This window comes from Sinohyriopsis cumingii, chromosome 6, assembly GCF_028554795.1.
Source record: "Sinohyriopsis cumingii isolate HCF-2022 chromosome 6, ASM2855479v2, whole genome shotgun sequence".
NCBI classification, from domain to species: domain Eukaryota; kingdom Metazoa; phylum Mollusca; class Bivalvia; order Unionida; family Unionidae; genus Sinohyriopsis; species Sinohyriopsis cumingii.
The window spans coordinates 99,507,003-99,532,279 of record NC_142966.1 but is presented as its reverse complement, the minus strand read 5'-3'; the positions used below and the strand labels follow the sequence as shown (position 1 = coordinate 99,532,279).

Here is a 25,277-nt window from a genome sequence, read left to right as displayed (position 1 = left end):
AGGTCCTCGTTGATAAATTCGTTTGAACGCAGAAGCAACTTCAGCGGCTGTTTTAGTCGCTAACGGTTCTGCTTCTTTGTATCTACTAGCAACATCAACTACTGTTAGCGCGTATTTGTATGTTTTTCTACGGACAGTATCATGAGGCAGGAATAGTATGTCAGCCTGATGAACTTCATTGGGGGTACTAACATCAAAATGTGCAAAATTGATTTGTCGAGGTGGTGGTAAGTAGATTTGCCATATTGCTTGTTTTGACAGCCATTTTTTGGCAACCTTGCGTGTTACTTTTGCTGCGCTGGCGAGTTTATTAATTGCTGCATTACCCCTCCAGTATCCGATTGGGGAATAATAAATCGCTTCCATTGTTATTAATTATCCAGCGCCTAATGCTAATTTAGATTTCATCGCTGATCTTATTAACCAATTAGCGAGTGACTCCTTAAATGATTTATTTTTTATGGAGCTTAGTGCATGAATTAATTTCACATCCGCGATATGCCTGTCTTGTAGATCTTTACTTCGATAAGCAACATCATGTATGTGACACGCTGCGTCGATAGCGTTTATCGGATACTCTCCCGGTTTTGGTTTAGATTGTTCATCAAGTCTGATATCTAGTCGTGTCCCTGGACCGCAGTAATTGTATCCTGGGAGATGTTTTTCTCCGGGATATTTAGCCCAAGGGGTACCTGGAAGTCGTCCGAGGGTTGCTGCGATGTCACCTCCGCTGACTTTGTCAGGCTTTTTTTTTGAAATCTAAATTTTTTTGTGCCACATCGCGCACACTTACCAGAGAGTGCTTGTCTGTTATTTTTTGTTGTAATGGTTGTTATGTCGTTTGTAGGGGTTCGTGCCTTACACTTCACACAATATAGATCCATAATTATTATTCCTTATATACAAATGGAAATTACAGATTTTTCTGCGACGCGAAGAAAGGAGCCAGTTAAGCATAATTCGGTGCTACCAAATTCTATCCGGATGATTATCATTGGACCATCTGGATCAGGTAAAACACAGCTGTTGCTGAACCTGATTATGAAGTGGATGAAGTGGGATAAGCTGTATTTGGTAGCACCATCTGTAGATGATCAGCGATGCTATGATGTTATAAAAGATTTTAATGAGAGTGCAAAAGCGCTGAGTGAAGACGGCGACGAAATAGTTGAATTTATCACTGATATCGAAGAAGCTCCCAGCGTTGAGGACCTCGACGGGGAAATAAATAACCTAGTAGTGTATGATGATGTGATGCTGGACAAGCAAAAAAATCCTGCAAGAATATTTTCCCGGGGTCGTCATAAAAACACTGATGTGATTTATGTTACTCAACGTTATACACAAATACCAAAAGTAATCAGGGATAACTGTAATCTTCTTGCGGTGTTTAATGGAGTTGATGTTCACACGCTGAGAAATATTCATCAAACCTGGTGTAGCGGCGATATGGATATTAATAAGTTTAAGAATTTCTTTAGTCGCGCTCAAAGAACCCCGCATGGATTTGTGACAATAAATTTACACGACCCGCGGACACGATACCGCGTCGGCCTTGATACACTATTTGCAACATAAAAATGTTTTCTTAGGAATCGAAGATTCCCATGGAAACTCATTTCGTAGAGCAGCAGGGGGCGCAAACTACACCTGATTTTTCGATGATACCTCACCGTGGAAATTATGTCGGCGGAGTCGGATTTATTGAAGTAACTCGCGTTATATCAGCGGAAATACAAAGCATTTCTGGAAATGCGAAGCATTTTTTAAGGACATTTTTTTTTGTCTCGTTTTCTGAATAAAAGTGTTATTTCGTCGAAATAAGCCCTCTATCGGGAATAGTTTCAGTGAAAGGGGTGTCTCGGAAAAGTATTTTGTAGGATTCGCCCCCCCTGCTGCTGGTGCAATCAATACGGTTCTATACGAAACGCAGAACGCACGATCACTGTAGACTTATATATTTCTCAGGAACATGTTTTCTATAATTACATGACGGTTGTGCCGGTTAAAACAGTAATTGGTTAAAAGTGCACGTGCGTCTTGCGACTGATAAAGGACAGACTGTCGAGGAGTTATACTTTACGATCGCATTATTAATGGAAGAACTATAATATACACTCAATGTTTCTGACGCAAACGAAGCGGAACAACAAATGCGAGGTGGGTTCACCAAGACTTGTAAAATACAAAAGCGTTTATGATGTCGTACGTATTATTTGTAAGCTATATGCGGCAACAACTGTTAGACTTGACGTGTCGGGTATCACAACCACGATAACCATCATATCTGCGCCATTTGTTGTCGGAGGTATATCAAGTGTAACTGGTGTGGTTGAGGGTGTGTCTGTTCTGTTAAAGTAGTTTCATCTCGTTTACATAACCAAATACGTGCTTATTTAGAAATCCTCGAGGTCGCCCAAGGAAGTGTTAGCACCATTACCAAGCAGTAATTAGATGGCCATCAATGATAAAACGATTATAACAGCTGAGCTCGAGACAGTGATGGCGGAGATAGAAAACCACTGATTTCGTGCACAGATACGGAACCTTGGCGCCAGAGATCGAAGACAAATAGCTGACTTGCAGACAGTAGAAATCAAGTAAATTTTTACTAGTGCATATTGATCAGTCTACCAGTATATTGGTCTGGTAAAGTAACTTCGCTTGAGGGTCGCTATAGAAGAAGGTTCACGTACACTTATTTAACGTATACGCTTGCTTGTGATTTAAGGGTAAAGCATGGGTCTTTGTTGTATATCAGCATCCAAAATTCAAAAGCTCGATAAAGATACTACTACATTTAAGGCAATGTTATAACTTGACATTAAAAGTTGTAGATCCTGAAATAAAGCAGAGGAGAAAATGAAATATGCTTTTGCTGTGAATAAAATTTCTTTATTGGTAATAATTTTAAACATTTTACAACAAAACCTGCTATGCTTATTTTTCGTGCGCATTAAAAGAATCAGATGAGTATAAAATTGTGTTTGTTTTAATTAGTATGTTGTTCAATAAACGAGTCCTCTTGTTGGAAACATATTTAAAAAGAATTATTCATCTTTGGTGGGTGGGGCTGTCAATAAAGACAAGATAATGCCCAAATTATGACTATACTAGGCTTTAGTGAAAATAGATGTTATCAATAAACCAACACGAATTTTGTACATTTGTTCGTTAATCTCATTACAAAGCTGCCAATCATCACAAATCAAATTATATGAATATAATAAAATGATTACGAAATGTTGCATCCTTTTTGAATCAATATATTTACTATCATGTAGCCAGTAAAGAAGATTTTAAAAATAAAACATAAATTTACTTTGTTCTCTCCTCTGAAAAGTTGGAGAATAGTCTGTCGCCATTTCCGTGTCGTGTCGACATTTTTGTGTAATTTTAATAATGCGACTGTGATACAGACTCGAAATTGTTGACTCTCAACTAAAATTTGATAAGACGATTCACTAAAGTTTGTCCAATCAGTGCTCATGTAACAAACGGTTGCGCATTGCCTGTCATGGCGGAAGAAAATGGCAACATCCACTTGTTGAAGAAACACAGTTCGAAAGATTGCTCATCTGTGTGTATGAATCAAAATTTGTTTCTAACTAACTCTAAAGACTCAACGATTTAAAAGGACTTTTTGTTGTTAAAAGGTCTAACACGTGGTATTTAAGAGTTAAAATTTGCCTCGGCTCGGCTCGTGAACAGTCTGGGTAACACCCACAAATTTTACGGTTACACGAAACACCTAAATCCACCAACTATCACCCAAATCGACGCCATTTCCACCAAAGACAGAAAGAACCATATACCTGTGCATGCAGAATCAAAGTAATATTTCAAACCGCAGATGACAGTATTTGTCATGTTTTATAATTAAATCGGTGACGAATATAAGATTTAAATATTACTGTAGTGTAAAATAATCTAAAGTTATTTTTGTCATAATTTTAAAGTTAAGTAAATTTAATCAAATTGTGTGGTCAATAAATAATAATAATACATTTCTATGTTTATTTAGGGTTACCATATATCCTCTTTTTTTTTAACCCCCAAACATGTCCTCTTTTTTGGTCCTTAAATCCATGTAGTTAAATGATGCAGTAGACCAACAGATAGGTCTCCGCTTTTTTCTTCTTCTGACAGTGGAGACCAGTGTTGTTGGGCCATTTTCCATACTAATGTTTTACAATGTGTTAACCTCCCCATTGGGGACCCGAGTGGTCTAAAGCGCTCTCCGTTACAGATCACTGCCATCTCACCTCTGTCTGCGTGGGTTCGAGTCCAGGATTCAGCCAATGTGGGTATGTGAGAAAGCTGCCAGTAGCTTCTCGGGGGTTTTCCCGGGTTCTTCCTCCACCACTAATACTGGCCGCCATGCATAGCCTATCGTATGCTGAAAAATGGTGTTAAACCCCACAACAACAACAACAACCTCCCCATTAGTTCTGACAATAGGACGCTCGCTAGCACTTAATAAATTTATTTTAATTGACCTTGGCTTGCAGATGGTAACTAAAAACAATCTTCTTTTGACCCATGGCGATAAATCTGTTAGAGCACTCACATTTTAGTAATCCCTGTCATAACAAAACACTTGGACACATTTATTATTGACCTTATTTTAAATTTCTGATGCATGCACGGAAAGCAGCGTCATCCGAAGGCAAGAACATTTGGAAACCTAAAAAATTTAAACTGTAATGAGCTGTACTGATAAGCTAAATAATACATACATACATATATACATACATACATACATACATACATACACAGTGAATGAAGTGACATAGTGTTTGTGCATTTTTTATATCTCTTTTATAAAAATGTATTTATTGTTCTCACGATTTTAAATTTCCAACATGTCTGTCTCTGTCTCAAAATTATGCCGTGATGGCCAGACCTAACCGCAGTTTATCCCAAGCATTAGTCAGTTCCAAGTGATATACTCCTCACTAGAAGGTTTCCAGACGATTGACACTGATGGACGAACTTCAAATGATACCAGATATGACGATATAATAAAACAGTTGAAACAGAAAAGCGATTAATGTTATATTAAGAATATAATTTTTGTGTCTTATTCAGACCTTGCTATTTAATATGAAGGTTTTAAAATCTTATGCAGTGTACAGAAAATTGATTATTTTTTTTTTAATGATACCAAATTTGACCTCTTATAAATGAACCTTGATTGAGAGGTGTATAAAATGGGACATTTAGAATGTATTTAGCACACAAAAACTTTTTTCCTCATGATAATACCTGAATAGTGTGAATAGTGTCCTTAAAAGTGAAATTAACCTCCTACAAATGCTGTGCAGTTTACAGAAAATTTATTTAGCTTTTGAAAGATACAGTATATGGCTTAGGTTTATAAAATATAAAGAAATATAACGTTGATGCTCAAATAAGTTTTGTTGAAGCTCAGGTCCAATCAAGTAGCTTGACAAAATTCACTGGCTCTGACTTTGTATCCACTTACCCAGCAAGGCCATTGTTTTCTTTCATTATTATAATGACATAACCACTGAAAAATGAAATGATCGTTTATTTTGACATTTTATTTTTTAATATATTTGACAGAAAGCATCATGAAATAGAGGGCTTTCAACATTGTACAAAAAATGCCAATCCATCATTGAATCTGGATGCTGTTACAAGATATGGAAATGCCTTTAATCAATTTCGTCCACCAAAAGTCATTCAATGAATTTGACCAAATGTTATGAAAGTAATCAGGCAGAAATGATTTCCATGGTATAGAAATTTTGTTGATCTGTCATCAAATATGACTGCCATTACTAAATGCATGAAAACGTCAGACAACTTCAAAAATACTGCTCAACAAAATTGGACCAAGTTTGACAGCACATTGATATGATGTGCTTTCAGATCTGTACAAATGATGATCTGCCATTGAATATGGCCACTGTTACCAAAATTTAAAAAAAAGAAAACCTCTCCAAAAACTGCTCAGCATAATTAGGCCAACATTGACTCTAGTATGAAGGTCTTTCAGTGCTGTGCAAATAATGCTGATGTACCATCAGATATGAATGGAAGAGACAAATGTTCTGCAAACAGGATAGGAAGAAATTTCAACAGAAAGCATCCTTTAATTGATCAACAACTCTTACATTTGGCGGTTGAGCATTGTCACCCAGGTGAACTATCTCAGGCCTTATGCCTCCTGTTGCTGCATACTTTATGTCTGTTTTATATATGAAATATCATATTGTTTTAAGATTCATTTGTTTTGAAAGATCATACACATCTTATTTTCATTTTTAGCTTCTGCATGGATTGGTTGATGGTTTGTGCCATAGAAGTCACCCCACATATCAGGAGTATTCCAAAATCTGGACCCTGTCAGAATGGTGGATATTGGTTGACACATTTCAGGATCTGATAAAATCGGCAGTCAAAGAATCATGGACAAAAGATCAGGTAAAATGAACATCCTAAAAAGAATTAGATTTGATTACTATAATGAGCGTAAGACTTGGGTCAGGACAAAATAATGATTATAAAAAATTCTGTCATCTCCAACATGAAATAAAGGTAAATAAAACTTCATAATTCATGGGCCACATAATTTAACATGAGACCAGTACTGTAGTGCACGGACTTAAAGTGTACATCCTTGTTTGTTCATAAAAATATTTGGAGACATTGCTTTATTTGTTTCCATTTTGTCAGATTATACTTACATCCATTGTTGTTTTATTGACTTTGTTTCACATGTTCATGAGTTTTCTTTTCTCACTGTTGAAAGCAATCCTATAAAGTGATGTAATATATTTGAAAAGACACTAGGTCAATATATGCAGACATGATTTTTCTCCATTTTAAAGCGGAAATCCACTTTTCTCCTGATTTGAATCCGATTTTTCTTGATATAGTCCATTTTTTTATTATTATTATTATGTCTGATCCAGTTTTTCCCCGTTTTTTTAAACGGTCTCTTCGGTCCCATTCCGCAACGACCCTTGCAACGTATTCGCTCCATATATTTGTTAGCCCACAAATCTCGTAAAGAGTATTCTGATTGGTCAAAAGTTTAAATTCATCCAATGAATCTTCGTGTAAATGAAACTGATGGCAATGGAAAGAAGAAGCGTGCTTACAAGAAATGGCGTCCCGAGTTGTTGAGAGAGACCATGACACGAGAAGTTTAGATAAAGGTTTTTAAAAAATGTATGGAAATGGGAATGGCTGGAGCGAAAAGTCAACGGAAATTTAGTTGGTCAGTTTATAAGAAAACTGACTGCTAAAGGACTGGCATTTTGTGACCTCTGCAATAAAGATATAAATTTCAGAAGTCATTGGAAGAGTCTGGAACAGATGTAGCCCTGTGTCGGAATATGTGCACTGCATGTCACCAACACAAGCTGGAGCTTGAAAGGAAAAAGGCTCTCGTTGAGAAGGAAAAGAAACGATTGCACATTGAGCCAACAAAATCATTGTTGACAAAAATGGAAGGCTAAAGAAATCTTTGAAAAAGCCGCAAAAAGAGCTCGACTGGCATATCAACAAGTTTTGTCCAGTGGACAAAAAGACAAGTGAATATATGGGATTATATGTATATAGGTGATATACTTCGGTGTTTATTTTACAGATTTGTTATGAAAAGAGAGAAGTGTAATATGTTGGCAGCAAAAAATGCCTAATTATTGACCTAATTATGATGTGAACATTGACATGCAAATGAAATAGCTTAAGCATCAGTAGTATTGGAGAACAAATTCATGTGACAATAAATATTGTGAAATTGTTCAAGTTGAAAATTTTTGCTAAGTTTGTTAGTTTTTCAAATGATTATTTTTTTATATATTATGATCATAAGTTGCACCTGGAGCAGCTTTTCATGAGTGTTTGATGCATTTTTGGTCTGGGGCCTTGGACAACCTGATTGAGGGTGCTGCCTCTCGAAACCCCATTGGGGGAGGACACCCAAACCCCCCCTTTTAGATTTTCAGCTTTTTTTATGGAAGACCTAAATCATGTCTGTATATGCTTATACAGAGGTCTTGGAAATGCTTAATCAAGCATATTTGGACACAATTTTTTTTACCTGGGATGCAGAAAATCACTTATACAGGAGTCCTCCGTATGCATACATTTGCCAGACAGCAAATTCAAGGGTTTGCCAGTCCTGCATCATCCATTTGCTAAGTAGGAAAATGTGTTGATGATTATTTTAGCTGTGCTAATAATTACAATGAGAAAATTCAGTGGCTGAATGACCACCAGATGTACATGTTGTCATTGTAAGAGTACTTCTGGAGAGCATGACCCAATAGCTTGGTGGCAAGTTCAAAGGCTTGACTAGTTGCGGAGTAGTGGGAAAATGTACTGATATTTACAATGACTGAATACAGAGACAGAAAAGACCCAGTGATGTACTTTTGTGTAAGAGTACATCAAATGAACAACTTTACCTTTCATTATTGTGTTCGTTTCCAAGTGTAGCCAAATAAGCAGTGCATATAAACTTGAAATCAAGACATGTTGAGAGTTAGACAAAATGCTGTTTGCAAATTTCGATAAGTATTTTGGGGCAAATTAGTGAAAATTGTAATAGGATTAAAAAGAGTGCTAGAACTGATATTTCACATCGAACACTGTGCTGCTTAGCTTAGTGCATGGAGTAAGACATTTCCTTGGCCTGACATAATTCACTCTCACTTCAATGGACAAACAAGAGTTATATGTCAGTGGTGTAAAGAAGTTAGAAAATTAAACTCAGTGGCAACTACTAGTTCTAATCATCTGGAAATTTAGCCACTTTATGTCCAGTCTGCTTATGATAGTGGACTGCAACTTTTGCTGGTGGGATTCCTGTATTTGGCACATAACCAGCATATATTGATATAGCTGTCATATATTATTTAAAGAATGACTTTAATATACATTAAAATTCTGAAAATAGATTGATTATTTTAACTTTAATGACATGAATATCCAGATGTTGATAGAGAGGTAAAATCTTTTATTACTTGAAACACACTTTGATGTTGAAATGGGTAAAGAAAAGCTATATTAATTAACTCTTTGGAAAATTAACTAAATCCTGCATCTTACTAGACAAGGATTAACCAATGTACTTTGTTTCATATAAGCTTTTGGCATATGTAGCTTGCCATAACGCATCAAAACAAGATTGATTGAATGCAGCTGAAGGAAACTTGTCTAGATAGTTGAAATTAATCACTTCTTCATATGTAGACCTCATGTTGAATGTTAGTTTCTCTGATGTGAAACATTCACACACAAGTTTTCCATAATGTCAGGGAATGTAGATATAGAATTTGGTATAGTTATTATATACCTGTTTACATAATGAGTTCTGATAATGGTAGTTTGATTTCCTGTTGCTATGTGTTGTAACTCTTCGTTGTTGTTGTTGTAGGGTTTAACGCCATTTTTCAGCACACGATAGGTGTAACTCTTCGTAAGGAAGAGGTCATTTTGGGTAGCTACATATTCCAAGGTCATTGTAGAATCAAGTGGATAGACTACCCATGGCTAGCATATCTTTTTCTGGATTGAAGAAAGTCTTTATATATCCCTTTTCTGTTTCAGATCCAAAGATAACTAATTTTATATCTTTTTTAAAGAATCCTCAAATTTAGAAATTTTATATGAAAATGTGCTGACAGATGTTTATTAAGTTTCCTTAAGTTATGTTAGTGCAGGATTTATATAACTGAAAGAACCACTCTAGACTGCAATGTGGCCAATTTAGTGAAAATCACACTAAGTTTCTATATAAATCATTCGGAAATACTGCTTCAGAGTCATGGGATTCTCACAAAAATGACCAGGTGCACACTGGTTCCTTTGCACTGTCTTTATGTCTGTTAGTCTTCACTCTTTAGTCTCATTCAGCCAGACCTCTGTGTGAGGTCTTAGCTTTACAGAGATGTGGCAGGGTCGATATAGATGTTTGTAACACTCAAAACAAGGCTTACCCAATAATTTTGGTAAAGGCGCTGATTGATCAGCAGGGGAGCCGGTATGGTATTACTGGTTTATTGTTGTGGGTTCTCCAGTGGTACATGTCATGGTACTGCTTTCACTGCACTGGTTTTTTGGTAGTTTAGCAAGTAAGGAATACACCACTCCCTCAATAACTCACACCCTGATAACCTGTGAACCCGCTTATAAAGCAGGGTCAGGCGTGGATCCCATTTTTTAAGCCAGAAAATACCCCAAAAATTGATCCCTATTTATTGAACTTGAAGAAAATCGTGATCAAAATTGGTAATGGAAACTTTGATATATTGCTCGTTTTATCGTCGAAAACATTCGATAGAACCTGGAAATTTTAATTAACATTATGAAATGTCAAATATAAAAATAGGTCATACAATTTTTTTACATTTTCTTTCCAAACAACGTTCCTAGAACACCGCAATTAACAATATTGTAAGGAAATTTAGATAAATGAAAATGTCACTTATGCCAAGTGGAGGCAGCACTTTATATAAATTTGTGTTCTAGTTCTATCTTTTAGTTCCTTTTAAGTGTAATCGTCATAAGTGCAATGTGTCCTCCTGTAATTAAACGTAAAAGGCGTGAATCTACCGTAACATCTATATCTGCAAGCGTTTCTCTGAGAACCTAATTAAGTGCTGACCGTGTTTTGATAACTGACTCGGAAGTATTTGTTATATTGCTGTACCCTGCTCTGTGAACTCCCGATTTGACAGGATACTATTAAACACCACTACGGGAACCAGACTCATAAAGAAAACAAAAAGCAATGACATAATACACAGATTTTTCGCATACATGTGATGGCTGTTGAAACCAGTTGGAACGATCTTTTACATGTTAGACATTTTGAAAATAAATGTTATTTAAACAGAATAACAAAAAACTTCATTAGAAAAAGCATGTTATTAAAAATTATTATTGACGTAATTGTAAAATGAGGATCCAGTCATTAAACAGCCCAGTTCCCTAACGCTTACCTCCCCCAAGCAAATTTTTTCAATTTTTTGAGGTCTCTCATTAACTCACACCCTCACTTATAGTGTGGTCTCTGTTTGTGGACCCCGTTGTGTGCGAGTTATCGAGGTAGAGGTGTACATGGAGATTTCTGAGTAATCTTGTTAGAAATTTAATGATATTAAAGCAAGTTTTCAATTTTCTTAACAAAATAAGTACAACATTATTAATATTTTTTCAAAATAGTTGCGTGTGTGTGTGATATGGATTTTTTAATGTAGCTTTAACAATTTTTCAGTCATATTGCTATGATGTCTGCAGTGTGGTAGTTTATAATGATGTCTAGCACTGGGGCATCATGCCGCAGACACATTCCTATCTTACCTTGAATTGACTTTACAGTGAAGAGGGTTCTCAGACATGCCAGAGTTTGCACATATATGTTGGGGGCGTCAAAAAATCATAGACATAACAAGATTCCAAGATATCAAGGTTTAGTTGACAAATATACTGCAGAACAATGATTATGCATCTGAAGTACAAAATATGAGGAGTTTTATTTTGAAAAACAAATGTCATTTCTAATGCACAATAAACATAATACCGGTAAAATTTTGTCTTGTACCAACTTCATCCATCCTTGCCACTACAAGGTACTAGTAGTAGTAGTGGAAATGCTGGATCATTTCTTATAAAATTTCTCAGATGGACATTGAAAGTTGCACTTCATCGAATTAAGCAGGTCACATTTTACTTTGAATCTAAACTTATGCCCGACATAATGGGGTTATCAGCTTAAAGGGATTGAGATAAGCAGGAGAAAAATAAGCATAGCAAAGGAGTTTTACAGAACCAGACCAAAATACTCAGCGTGCTCGAGATAACCAAGGTCAAGATAAGTGAGTTTGACTGAGTATACAAGTTTTGTCCAGTACCCAACCTGATTTGTCAGATCACCAACAGTTAAAACATTCACACAGTAGAGTGAGATCCATCAAGGTATAAAAATCATTTTCGTTCATCCAAGACTTAGTATACATGTTTGTGAATTATCATCTTGGGTTGCCTCAGTGTATACAATTTTTTTGTCAATTGTGTTTGCCTTAGATGTGCAAATAAACAAGACATTGATGATTGAGACATTTACAATGCCTTCTGATGTGAAGGTGCATTTATGTTGTAACAAAATTACCAGGTCTTTCGTCTCCTGGGGCAAGTTAGGTAATTATGGGATTTGGTTGGCAAATCTGTGATAATAGTCTTCCTTAACTGGTATAAAACAAAGTACTGTTTATTGATGTGAACCCATTTAACATTAATTATACATTTCATCAGTCCTGTTAATTGAATACATGTGCATTGACTGAGTTAGCATAATATTTCATTGCTGCACAAAAGAGTGAAGTAAAATGTTTGTCATGTCTTTTCTGTCTCAACATTCATATTCTGATGCTAAACATAAGGTAACAGAAGAGCCTGAATTTTTCAAAGATGAAAAGGAAAGAGTTTGAGCAATTAATTCCAAGACTTGAAAAGTTGAATTTTTTAAAACATTTGACAATATTTACATGTACATCTATTTTTAGTATCTGTAATGTTATTAAATGAGAGTGGTGTGCAGTGTGATAGGTAATAATTTAAATAATTAAATATATATCCTTTACATCTGTGACACTTTGCTGATTAATCAGAATTTGTGTGTTGTTGTGCAAGACAATTGTAATTGCATTACAATATTTATTCATGTTACTCTACATTTTGTTAGGTGGACTTTTGTGAGATGCAGCTCAAGCTTTTTCTTGCTGATTGTGTTGACTGTAAAGTTTTAAAAATTTTGTGACAATAAAATGTTTTGGGGAACCATTCTTTTACCTTATAGAGGATATGTACCACTTGTTGCACAGTTTAAAATAAAACATAAAATGCAAAATGTACATTACCTTTAGTTTTAATTTATTACTGTGCTGTGAGAAAAGATATTGCATAGAATCCATAATAGGCAATGATTTTTTGGGAACCAGTTCTTGTGGCAGCTGAATCAGGCCCTCAGGATTGTCTCATTCATTTATCTTCTCCCAGTTAAGGCAGTCATGTAGGTCTCATTAATAATAAGATACATTTATTTTATTGCAGATATTACAGAGACTTGAAGGTTTATCTGATGACTACAAAACTTCTGTTGTGGATGTGATTAGTTCTCGTAAAGAGGAAATCCACTCGCAGCTTCTGGCCCAAACACACACTATATCACAGGCAGTTCTCTCTGATTTTGACTGGAAGTTAAAGGTATCTGCTATGAAATTTAATAAAACAAAAACAAATTTTTTTACTAAGTCAATAGATAGCAGGTTGTTTAGAATAATTCTGGTGTCTCTGTTGAAACAATTTTTCCTTTCCTTAATTCCCTGAAAGGATTAAGAGAGCTCCATGCAATTCTCGACTGAGAGTCAGTTGTACTTGAAAATTCAGTTTTGATGCACACAGTATCCAACCAAGAAACCCCTTGATGCAATCTGTTTAGCTCCCAAACCACTGCTAACACTAGTTAAAAAAATAAAAATTCACTTGTCCCATCTGTAATAAAAAAGGTTCTTGCTGAGAGGACACCAAAAGTAATATGTTACTACTGCTTTGTGGTAATTGTTATCAGTAACTCAAGGTTATACATCATTAAAAAATTTGGTGGACAGTGGTCTAGAACGTCTTGTGGCAGCAAGGAAATAAAACAGGGAACACTCAACTACTTGCCTGGGGTTGTAGGGTGTTTAGTTTTATTTATTGGGTGTAAACATATTGGTGCACTTACCTAATTGTACCTAATAACCAAGCAGGTTAAGATAAAAAGATCCAAAAAAAAGTTCATTCATATAATCATAGTAGGTCATTCATGATCAAATTAGACTCAAGATATTGTTTATTGAAATAACTTAAATGCATTTTAATTTTCATATATCAATTCTATTTCCCTTTTTTAAATAAAAGGTTCAATTTGCATCTGTACTTGGAAAAAAGTATGTGCTCTTTTTGACATGATGGTTTATACAATAATTTGGGTACAGAACGAAAATTATGATTAATTTGTCCAAATAAAAATAAGTAACCCATACAAATCAGCTTTGACTCCTTAAAATTATTTCATTCCTCCTAAATTTGACTCAGAAGTTCCTGACATTCAGACTTCTGTTTTGTTGCCGTATGCCTGCATGTCCATTGGTCCATACCAGATCTGGTTTATTTAAAAGCACAAAAACTAAGAGCTATGGAACTTTATGCTCTATGTCGGTAATAAGTAGATGACCTGATTACATTATTAGGCCATTAGAGGAAGTTTTAACTTACCTGGTGGTAAGGTCAAGTGAGTTTGGTCCTGCATCTGTTGTCCGTCAACAACTGCTTGTTACAACTCAGTAGGACATATATCTGATCTGATTTGGAATATGGGCTTATATTATTAAGATCTCATACAGGTTTGATCAGGAGTACGATCAGCTTTTACTTGAGGCGATCTTGCGTGTAAATTGTTGAATTTTGTGGGTCATATTTTGAATACATGCTAATACATTTAAGATCTTGCACATGTTTAGCAATGAGTGAGATCCATGAATATTAATTAATGGGATGTATCAGTTTGATTGACTTTGCTACCAGACTGGAGACCATATTTTAACACATTAACCCCTAGCAACGACTTAACGGGGCAGGAGGTAGTATCCTACTGCCGAGCTCTGTAGCGTCAAGGTCATGCATGATACACTAAAGTGGGTGGTATTATAGAAAGGTAGACAGATGTAGCTCTACAATGAAATCAAATAATCTGGAATATCTAGTTGCACTACAAAATACAGATAAAAAATCCTCATGTTTTGGACCAACTTTTTTCTACCCAAAATTTGCCCGTGGTCGGAATCCGATTTTGTGTCTGGATTTTAGAGTTTTTGGTCTCAGATCTAAGGAAAATGGTATGAACTGCAAACACACAGATGAGCCTTTGCATAAAGTAGGATAAGATGGGCATTTGGAATAAAGAGTGGTCTCCATACAAAAATAATGGTTCTGTTTAGCAAAAAAGAAAAATAGCCAATGAAAAACGATGTTTCTAACACAACTAGGCAGTATGTTATTTAAAGATCACCGGGGATTTGGTGTTTTTGGATCTGTTCAGAAATAGCTTTCAAAATGTGTTTCATACTCGATTTTCAGGCAAAAATGACAAAAAGCTCCAGGGGTTAATGTGTTAATAAAATTTGAATATATGCTTATATCGTCAAGATCATGGAGGAGTTTGATAATCTCCACTCAGATTAATGGGATGATCTTGTATTAGATTGTGGTCCATATTTCTGATATGATGTTGATTTAAATATAATTATGATTTTATCATCAGGATCTGGGACAAGTTCAGTAATGTGCAAATTTTAAGTGTATTCTGACTTGATTTTGTTCAGGCTTGGTATATGGTCAAATATTCGTCATGCTGTCAGATGAATTTTATTATGAGCAAGTTCTCTGCATTGTAACGAGGTAATTGTACCTCTGATTCGGTGAACATGTCAACACTTTAGGTTTTAATCAAATTTGTTAAATAAGTTTTATGTCATCAAAATATTTGATGAGTTCGATTATGAGCAATATCTGTATATTTATGGGTCATTCTTGTATCAGATTGGCAGCGAGTGTAACCACTTGAGAGACTGAATTTTGATTGGAGTTTGCCTTAGTCTCGTAAAGAAACTTATAATGATCTTTGCATACTAATGAAGTAATCTAAATTTTACTTCTCAAGAGACTATATTTCTCAGCCGATTCTGATTGACTTTCTAAATAGATTTATATCATCAAGAACTTTGATATGTTTAATGATGTGTGAAGTCTGTTCATTTTAATTATTTCCTTCTCTTTGAAAATAATTTTTATCAGACAAGTAAATTAGGTAAAACTAACAAAATATAAAGTTTATGTTGAATTGTGATCTTCAGATATTGTAGTGTTATGTAAAGCAGGTGAGCAAAATCAGACCCACTTGTGTCTCGTCTTCCATTTTTGAAACATCATTAACCATTTTGGACTTTGACTTTTTGATTTGTAGACAATTACTGCAATATTTCCATATTTATTAAAAATATTTATGAATATTATTGGGAATAAATGTTTTGACAGAGATCACTGGATTTAATACATCATTTGGATGTCAGGGTATTTATTGTTTTGAAATCCTAGCTTTCATGACCTTTTGCATGTATGTGTTTCTGTTTCCAGCTTGCCCTTTCAAGTGACAAAATCTCCTCACTACAGGAACCACTGTTGACCCTCAACTTGGATGTTCTTAATGATCAACAGAAGGAAACATTATCATTTGAACTGAACAGAGATGACTTGAAGAAATTAATAAGCAGCTTGGAAGGTGCCAATAAGGTATTGTACCAGTTTGCTTGGCAACATTTTTTTAAAGATTGGAAGGTGCTAATAAAGTATTGTTCCAATTTGCTTGTCAACATTTTTTTTTTTTTAAGCTTGGGGTCTATTCTGAAAACTTGGGTGTTTCAGTAATGCCATCAAGAACAAGAATTTTTCAAAAGATGAACTTTGGGTCTGTACTGACAATATGAGATGCCACTATTTGTTTCTTTTTTTTCTAAATAGTGTTCTTTTTTTGTTACAAATATGACGATTGTTATGATCTATTTTTCAAAAATGTTAGAACTATACTTTGTATGGGGAGGTGTAGGCCTAAGAATCCAATATAAATAACTATACAAATTTATATAGAAATTATCTTGCTGTTATACTGTCCATTTGGATTTATTGCATTGATACCGTGTCATTTTAATTATGCTTGAAGGAGATAATCTTAACTGATCAGCAATATGCAACATGTTCTAGCAAAAGGATCTTAATTCTTTTTAAAGTTTGTTCATTGATAAATTTTAATAGTATTCCATGTTACTTGTTAGTGAAGCTGTTAAACTGTCAGATGAACCAGTGACTTGTATATTTAATATGCAGACGTATTGCTAGGATTTTAAAACTAGGAGTCAAGGACTCCTATTCTGGAAAAACAGGAGTCCCACCAGCAAAAGTTGCAGTTACCTATCAGAAGCATAGTGGGCATACCTAAAGTGGCTAAATTTCCAGATGAGTAGAACCAGTGGTTGTCATTGAATTTAATTTTCTAACTTCTGTACACCATTGACATAAAGCTCTTGTTTGTCCATTAGAGTGAGAGTGAATTATGACAGGCCAAGGAAAGGTCTTATCCCAAGCACTACGCATCACACACTTTGTTACATCTGGCTATATTTTTCCATGCAAACTATCTGTTCTAGCAACTTTAGCACACTGCTGAATCTCATTACAATCTTCATCAATTTGCCATTTAACCCCAAAATACTGCAAATTTGCAAACAGCATTTTGTCTAACTCTCTTGTCTTTATTTCGAGGTCATATGCACCACTTATTCAGCTATACTTTGAAACTAACACAATAGTGAAAGCTTAATTTGTTCGTTTGATGTACTCTTATACACATGTACATTACTGGGTCTTTTTGCCTCTGAATTCAGACTTTGCAAATATCACCACAATTTCTCACCACTCAGCAGCTAGTCAAAATCTTTGAACTTGCCGCCAAGCTATTGGGTCATGTTTTACTGATGTACTCTTATGACAACATGTACATCGGTGGGTCTTTCAGCCACTGAATTTTCTCATTGTAAATATCAGCACAGCTAAAATGATCAACTGATGAAAACATTTTCCCACTCAGCAGGTAGTTGAAGCAGGACTGGCAAGCCCTTGAATTTGCTGTCCAGCAATTATGTGCATTTGGAGGACTCATGTTTAAGTGAATTTTTGCATATCAGAATTTTTGTTGCCTCCAAATATGCATGATCAAGCATTCCCAAGACATCTGATATGTCCATAGGCACAAATACTTTTATAGATGGTTGTAAACAAGCTGGAGTTACCCCTCTTTTTAGTTCAAGATGAACTGATGGCCAGTATTATAGTCCTGGATTTTGTTCTACCTTTTATTAGCAGAATTATATGAAGACATATTTTCAATTCATTTTATGACTTTTTATTAAAAAAATTTGATCAACTGTGTCAATCAGGCGTTTGTCCAAATCACTGCTGTGAGACAGCACTCACTGGTTAAAGTAATATTGATGACATGAAATTAAATATTAGTTTTATTCTTAGACTGACATTAAGATTTTGATACAGTTAATCATATTATTTTGTTACATAAATTATTAACACAATGTTGCAGAACAATTATTGTGATGATTTACATCCTATCTCAATACTAAATTATAAGCTACGAGTTGGAGAGGTGCTGTCTTGGATTTTAGGAAAATTTCCATTGGAGCATTACAGGAATCAACTTTAGGCTCCCACGTGTCCTCAGTACGCATGTAGTAGGTGGGTGGCACAATTCAAAGGCTTGCCAGTCAAGCTTGAGCCACATGCTGTGTAGGAAAAGTGTTGATCAATTAGCTTTACTGATATTTACAATGACATAATTTAGTGGCTGAAAGTCCTCCCCCCCCCCCATGTACATCTCTTACACTTCTAGATAGATGCCAATTAAGGATTATATTATTTTTTTAAAAAGCTGTTACTTTCATGTCTTAAATAAAACATCGCCAGAGTTCATGTTTTTGTAAAGAATGTTAAGAGAACATGGTTGAATGAAAATAAAAATTTATTTATACCAAAAGTTTGGAAAGAGTATTTTAAGAAATCTTAGGGTTACTCCAGAATAGTTCATAGTACAGTCATAAACGAGAACCTGATGCTTTCATTTTTATTAAATTATACAGCTAGATATTGTAATGGGCAATCCTGATTTTATTACTACAAAGATTTGTTAAGTGTTAACTGTGTTCTGTCTATGTGAACTTGTATACTTTGAATGCACTTAGGTTACATTATTTTTCTTTTATGCAACAGATGTTAAATTTGTCAGTTTTTACTAAATATACTTATATTTGTTGCATATTTAATTGCAGGGCAATAATGTAAACTTGCTGTATACTAATTTTGCCGCCCTGGATAAATAAAGGATATTCTTTTTTATTGTAGAGGCTCATAGCCTGAAGCTGAATGCAAATACCGTTTTCTTAACAGAACATTTACATACATAAAGTTTGCGGTAAAATCGATCATTAATTTATAATTGTGTGCAGATCATTGAACTGGCTTCTGAATATTTTCTTTTGTAGGCTCTACTACAGCTCAAATCCTGACAATGGAAGATTTTCACAAGTGACTCAAGAGTGTGCCTAATTCCAGGGATCAAACCAATTTGAATGTGTTCATAAGAATTTAATTTAAAAGCATTTCTAACAGACAATTTAAATGATACCTTAAAGCTGTTTTTTAGGGTATATTCATTTATTACATTGAGGAAAAATGTCATATTTGAGTTTACTATTTTCTCCGTCTCTAAAGTGACAACTGTTCTTGTATGATACATACACTCTCTTACATGTCATGTCCAGCTACAAACAAAATAGACCATGATGTGCTGGCATGTCACGATGAGTGTTTGTTCTACCAATTACTCCTAATAAATTAAATAGACCCAGAGCTGTCAACACTTTATTTGACTGCAGTTTGCATTTGGACCTGATTTACAAGTGTATTTCTCACCCATGCAACAGAGAAATCTACCTGTATTGCTAACCTTACTTTTCTTGTCTCAGTCTAGTCATCTGAGACCAGTTGTCTCAGTCAAGGTGTCCACTCGCTCAGAACTACTTCAAAAAAAAGAAACCCTTGTTGTCTTCTGCTTTGCCTGATGTAGTTGTACTAAAATCAAACAACACCAACAAATATAAAACAAAAACGTAGTAACTTAAGTTAAATCCATCTTTGAGAACACACCATACAAAAACAATTCGAGAGACAAAGACAAACACATATGATGTCAAGCTTTTTGGTATTATGCTTGTTAGTTCCACACAGCATGGCCAATTTCATCCTATATGCAGGCCTAGCTCAATACATTTTTAAATCAGCATCATTAAATGTAGCTAAAGTTACCTAACTAGTTAAAAATACTTAGTATGAAACAAATTATATACTGTTAGCTACATTTAATGACGCTGACATGAAAATAACTGTAATAACTGTGCTACAGATTGGATAAAATTCTCAGTGCTGTGTGAAATGAACAATATAACAGAAAACACTTATCAATGCATATATACTATAGACCTATACACTTCATAGCCTCCCTACTCTCTTAACAACTACGTAAAACTTAGTAACAGCCAGTAAAATGTTATATAAAACATTCTTTTTTCTAATTTTATTAAGCATCTCCACTGTTCCCCGGTTGAATAAAAAATATACCTACAATATTTAATGACAAATAATACACTTACCAGCCAGAAGGAATAATTTATCCGTCAGCACATTAATCCATAAGCAGATTTCACTGTAGCACTTGCCATATTTCCAGGACAGAAAAATAAATGATCAAAGAATCTGTGAACTTGAAAGTTTAGCACATGGTTATCTGCTAGAGTCCATTTTTGGAATGTCTATTATACACGGGGGTATTTTACAATCAATATTAAGGACAATACAAGTATGTCACACACAGTTTCACCTCCTCCAAAGAAAAGAATAGTCATATACGATAGTGGCACAGATCTCTAATTACCCATGAATAATCTAAAGAAAGATGTTACTCTTCATTACAGCTTGTACCAAGTATAACTACAGTACAGCAGAGCTGAGTAGCCAATATCGTTTTATTATTTACAATATAACTTTTCAAAATTGGAACTGATGAAAATAAAAGTTTCTTGTAATAAATATTAATTATTTATTGTCAATTTCATATAACATCCATATATTAAATGTGATAATACCTCAGTATTATGCGACATTTTATGTTATTTTTCTTTGCTCATGCGTATAAACTGTGTACTTTGAACACAACGGTCACACCACAGCCCTCATTAACATATTTATATTCATGTGTCGCATGTAAACATTGGACATGAACACTAGTGCAGAATTCTTTTTACTTTAAAGGAAAATATTGGGTGAGAAAAATAATCTATGTTGGGGTTTGGACCGAGACAAGGAAATCCCAGTCGTGGGTTTATATTATATATCTCCCCACTCAGGCAAGCCTCGTGGGGAGACAAATAATAGAAACCCTTGACTGGGATTTCTTTGTCTTTGCCCAAACCCCAACATATATTCTATATATGGTACAGCTGCATGCCACTTTATTAAATATTTGCATCTAGTTTGAAATTTAGAAGAGGAAAGTTAATTTTTATACTAATCACCCATCCTAGGGCAAGAATAAAAAACATTTAATAAAAAAAATTGTGATGAGCAAGCTACAAAGGAAGCTTAAAGATAAAAGAACAAAGAAATTGGGATGCCGCTGCAGGTTTTAAGCTTTCAACCTCTTGTTTGGCAAGCAGTACACACAGACAAATATGGGTGTTTATATACGAGATTCCACATATTCAAATGGAACATTTCAAAATCATGATTCTTATGTTAAAAGAGGTTTTTTTATTATTGCAAATATCCTTAAGACATGCACATATCAGATATGAAATGTACACCAGTTTAATCAAATGATTTAGTGATGAGTATGAATGGAAATAAAAGTAATGTTTTTGAACTCTGGGCAGCTCTAATTTTCTCAGTACTACACTTCATTTAATAGGGCTTCATCTGAGGTTGAAAAAAATATAGTTTGGGTCACATGACCTGCTTTGGATAGCCAAATCAGGGGCCTGGGGAAAAATTAAGCAAAATGGAAACAATAAATTGCTATGGATTTAGTTTTTTTTATAGATAGATGCAGTTTCTTGTGTTGTTTTTTTTCTTTGATACTAAAATGAATTTATAAATGTGGAATCTTGTTGTATAAAGAATCATTTAGATTAAGGAAGTGGTTTTTGTACTTAAAACTTGTATCAAGCAGATTTAAAATTCCACTTGTGTAGTGTCAAAATATGGAATGATAACCATTGCTTGGACAGGATCTGGAAATTGAACACAAAATTAGTAACTGGGGCATGCATGGTACAGAGTTTACTGTTAACACATTTGCTTTGTGCTGTGCTTATGCTATGACTTACCTATTAAGTTTTTGGGTTTTCACACTGTATTTTGTTTCAATGAAATATAGTTTGTTAATAATTTTGACAAAATCCTGTGCACATGCTACAAACAGACCCATGGCTGACTTCCATTCTGGGTATTCTTGATTGTTATAAGTCATGGTTATTGTCCAGGGTTAAAATTGTCATGTTTGTAAAATATTTGGTTTCTCAACTAGTAAACTTTTGCAATAAATTATTAGACCAAGTTTGATCTAGCTCTTGATCTGCATGGATTAGCGTAAGACCAGTTTTCGGAATGCTTGCTCAGTTTTGGATGAAGTAAAAGTCCATGTGCTGCAGTGTTTCTTTTCTGTTCAGTATTGTTTTGACATACTAATCTTTTTTCCCCCATTTTGGAACTCCACTATCTATAGTATTTATCTTCATTAAATTGTAGATTTTCCAGTTTGTTAGCTTTCATACAGCAATAAAATAAGAGCAGTTGGCCCATGTCACAGGATATTTGTTGGGGGGGGGGGACTACATGTAATTTTTGTGCACAATACATCTTCATCCATTTATATACAAATCGATTTGGTCAACACTTGAAGATCTACAAAATTTGCTCAGTGTGCCGTTTTTCAGGTGTCATGACAAGTTCAGTTCATCTATAAGCATTTTATAAACTCCATGGGTCAAGATATACTTGAATTTTAGGGAGAACTGACTTCTTTTGGACAGAACAGGGAGAAGTGAGAGATAAGTTGAAAATAGTTTTTTTCTTTTCATCAGTAGCGGATGTTCTGAGAAATGTTCTTATAAAATTTGAGATTGGTTTTTGTGATAAAATTTAAACCAGTGTGTTATGAACAGCACATTACATACATACTCCATGTTTAATAGTCCTCTGTGTGGACGCACATGTAGTTACCTGTCAACTTTCAAGATCATTGACCAATAGGTCTCAATCACCTGTATCTTTGGAAGGAAAGTTACTGGGCAAAATTCTTATTTTGTTATTAGATTTGATTATGACCTCTGATCTTTATACCCTAGAATCAATTGTTTTCTTCATTATTCCAAGTGCACACCACTGACAGTTTGGTACAGGTATTCTAAAACAAAATTTTTTCTTTAAAACCATTTTTGTTTTAGCCACAATGACCTTGACTTTTGAAGAATCAATATGTATCTTCCGTGCAAACTTTCACCAAACTCTGATTAAGGCTTGTTGTTTGGAATTAATATTACTATCCATTTTCCTCCAAATCAGAGTGTTCTGGACCTTTTGGTTTGGTTTGCTTCTTTCTTAATAGTTACATTAACCTTTGACAATTTGATCCCCAAATTTATAGGCTACTTCCTTACTGCAAGTGCAAGGGACCATGGATGATCAAGTTGGTCAATGTTTTTATCATCCACACACTATGGTTAAGGTATTATGACTGACAAATGAAATGTTTGTGTAGAAACCATTTTTAGTCTTTTACAGTTAGTGACCTTTGACCTTTTGATCCCCCAATTTATTGGCTACTTCCTTACTGTAAGTGCAAGGAACCATGGATGGTCAAGTGGTCTAATGTCTGCCTTTACAGATCACTGACATCTCACCTCTTTTCACATGGATTTGCATCAAAGGCTTGGCCAGTGAGGGGATGTGAAACAGCTTGCCAGCAGCTTCCGTATGTTGGTGGTTCTTTCTCCACCCAAGATACTGGCTGCCATGTATAGCCTATCTTGTGCTGAAGAATAGCATTAAACCCTACAACAACAAAGTACCTTGAAGAGTACTTGAATTTCGATTCATCCTTGAAAAGTACTTGAAAATTGTTTTTACCTTGAAAAATTCTTGATACTTAAAAAATATTAAATTAATTGACAAACAAATGTATGAAAGTTTCTTTTCATACCATTATGTCATGTAATTGAAGTAAAACTGTTTGCTATTGGGTGGTTTGCAACATGTGACCAATCAGATATTTATAATTGCACGTGATTGGTCACATGCTGCAAACCACCCAATAGCAACCAAACTTTGGGCATAAATTATGGCCTGTTAGCAGAAGGCTGCTTTCTACACACTGTTCTTACATCTATGTGTAAATGTACCTGTAAATTTCAATGAGCGATCATGCGACAGCAGATATAATAAATCAGATGCGGTGACACACACCATACTTTCACGGTGGACGATTTTAAGATGCAGCATGAATTTATTTTATCATGCGTCAAAGTTATTCCAAAAATCAATTGTGTCTGCCACAGACAACTTCAGGTATGCATAAATTATGCAAATCACTAATATACAAGGTCAGTTGATATGTTTTCGTGAAGTGTGTTTGAGAGAGGTGGGCTTTGGCAATATCTGTAAACTCTGATCGCTACCAAATATTCAGGAGGCTGCATTCACACCTGCCAAAGGATAAATGTGTATGTGGCATTGAGAATACGGAAGATTTATCTGGGTATTTTTCTGAGAGAGCTTACCTATTTCACTTGTGTGTTCAACCCCAAATGGTGTCAAAAACAAGAATACAAAATCTGGTAATTAATTTCCCATATACTTGAAAGTGAAATAATGGTGGAGTATTCTACAAATTTGCCGGGGCCCCAAGTGGCTGAGTGGTCTAAAGCGTTCACCGTTCCGGATCACTGCCACCTCACCTCTGCGTGTGTTCAAGTCCAAGGCTCGGCTAGCATGGGTACGTGGGAAAGCCAGCCAGTAGCTTCTCGTGGGTCGATGGTTCTTCCCTGGGTTTTCCAGGGTTCTTCCTCCACCAGTTATACTGGCCACCATGTATAGCCTATCTTGTGCTGAAAAATGGCGTTAAACCCTAGAACAACAACAACAAATTTGCCTTTACCAAATAAGAGGGCTATCAGCTCTGAATCTCAATAAAAATGTCCATCCTGTTGATTTTTATTTGTAAGTGTTGTGCATTTCATCTGATTTACTGGGTACTATTAGTCACTTTGAAATATAGCTGAAGTGCACTGGGCATCGGAGTCCTTAAATTATGTCACATCAAAGGTGTATGAACCCTGTTTATACACCAGCTTCATCTGAGAACTCCTTGTCAAACATTCTGTCCAAAATACTGTTGTCCACCTCAACTAATCTCTCAGTCTAGATGCCATGAAATGCTCATAAACTGCTTGTGTCGACGTAGTTATCTCCCATTATCCTCAGTGGCAAAAGTGGCCATTATCACCCAGTATATCTTAAAA

The 25,277-nt window shown here is 35.1% G+C and overlaps 1 protein-coding gene across 1 annotated transcript; it reads left to right on the top strand.

Annotated features, from left to right (window-relative positions):
* Positions 1-3,447: 3,447 nt before the first annotated feature.
* On the top strand, positions 3,448-19,383 carry LOC149797546 (COMM domain-containing protein 8-like). Its single transcript, XM_089962416.1, has 5 exons — positions 3,448-3,580; positions 6,298-6,453; positions 13,096-13,248; positions 16,219-16,374; positions 19,188-19,383. The coding sequence occupies exons 1-5, from the start codon at positions 3,518-3,520 to the stop codon at positions 19,209-19,211; spliced, it is 552 nt and encodes a 183-aa protein (XP_089818542.1). The 5' UTR covers positions 3,448-3,517; the 3' UTR covers positions 19,212-19,383.
* The last annotated feature ends 5,894 nt before the right edge of the window (positions 19,384-25,277 follow it).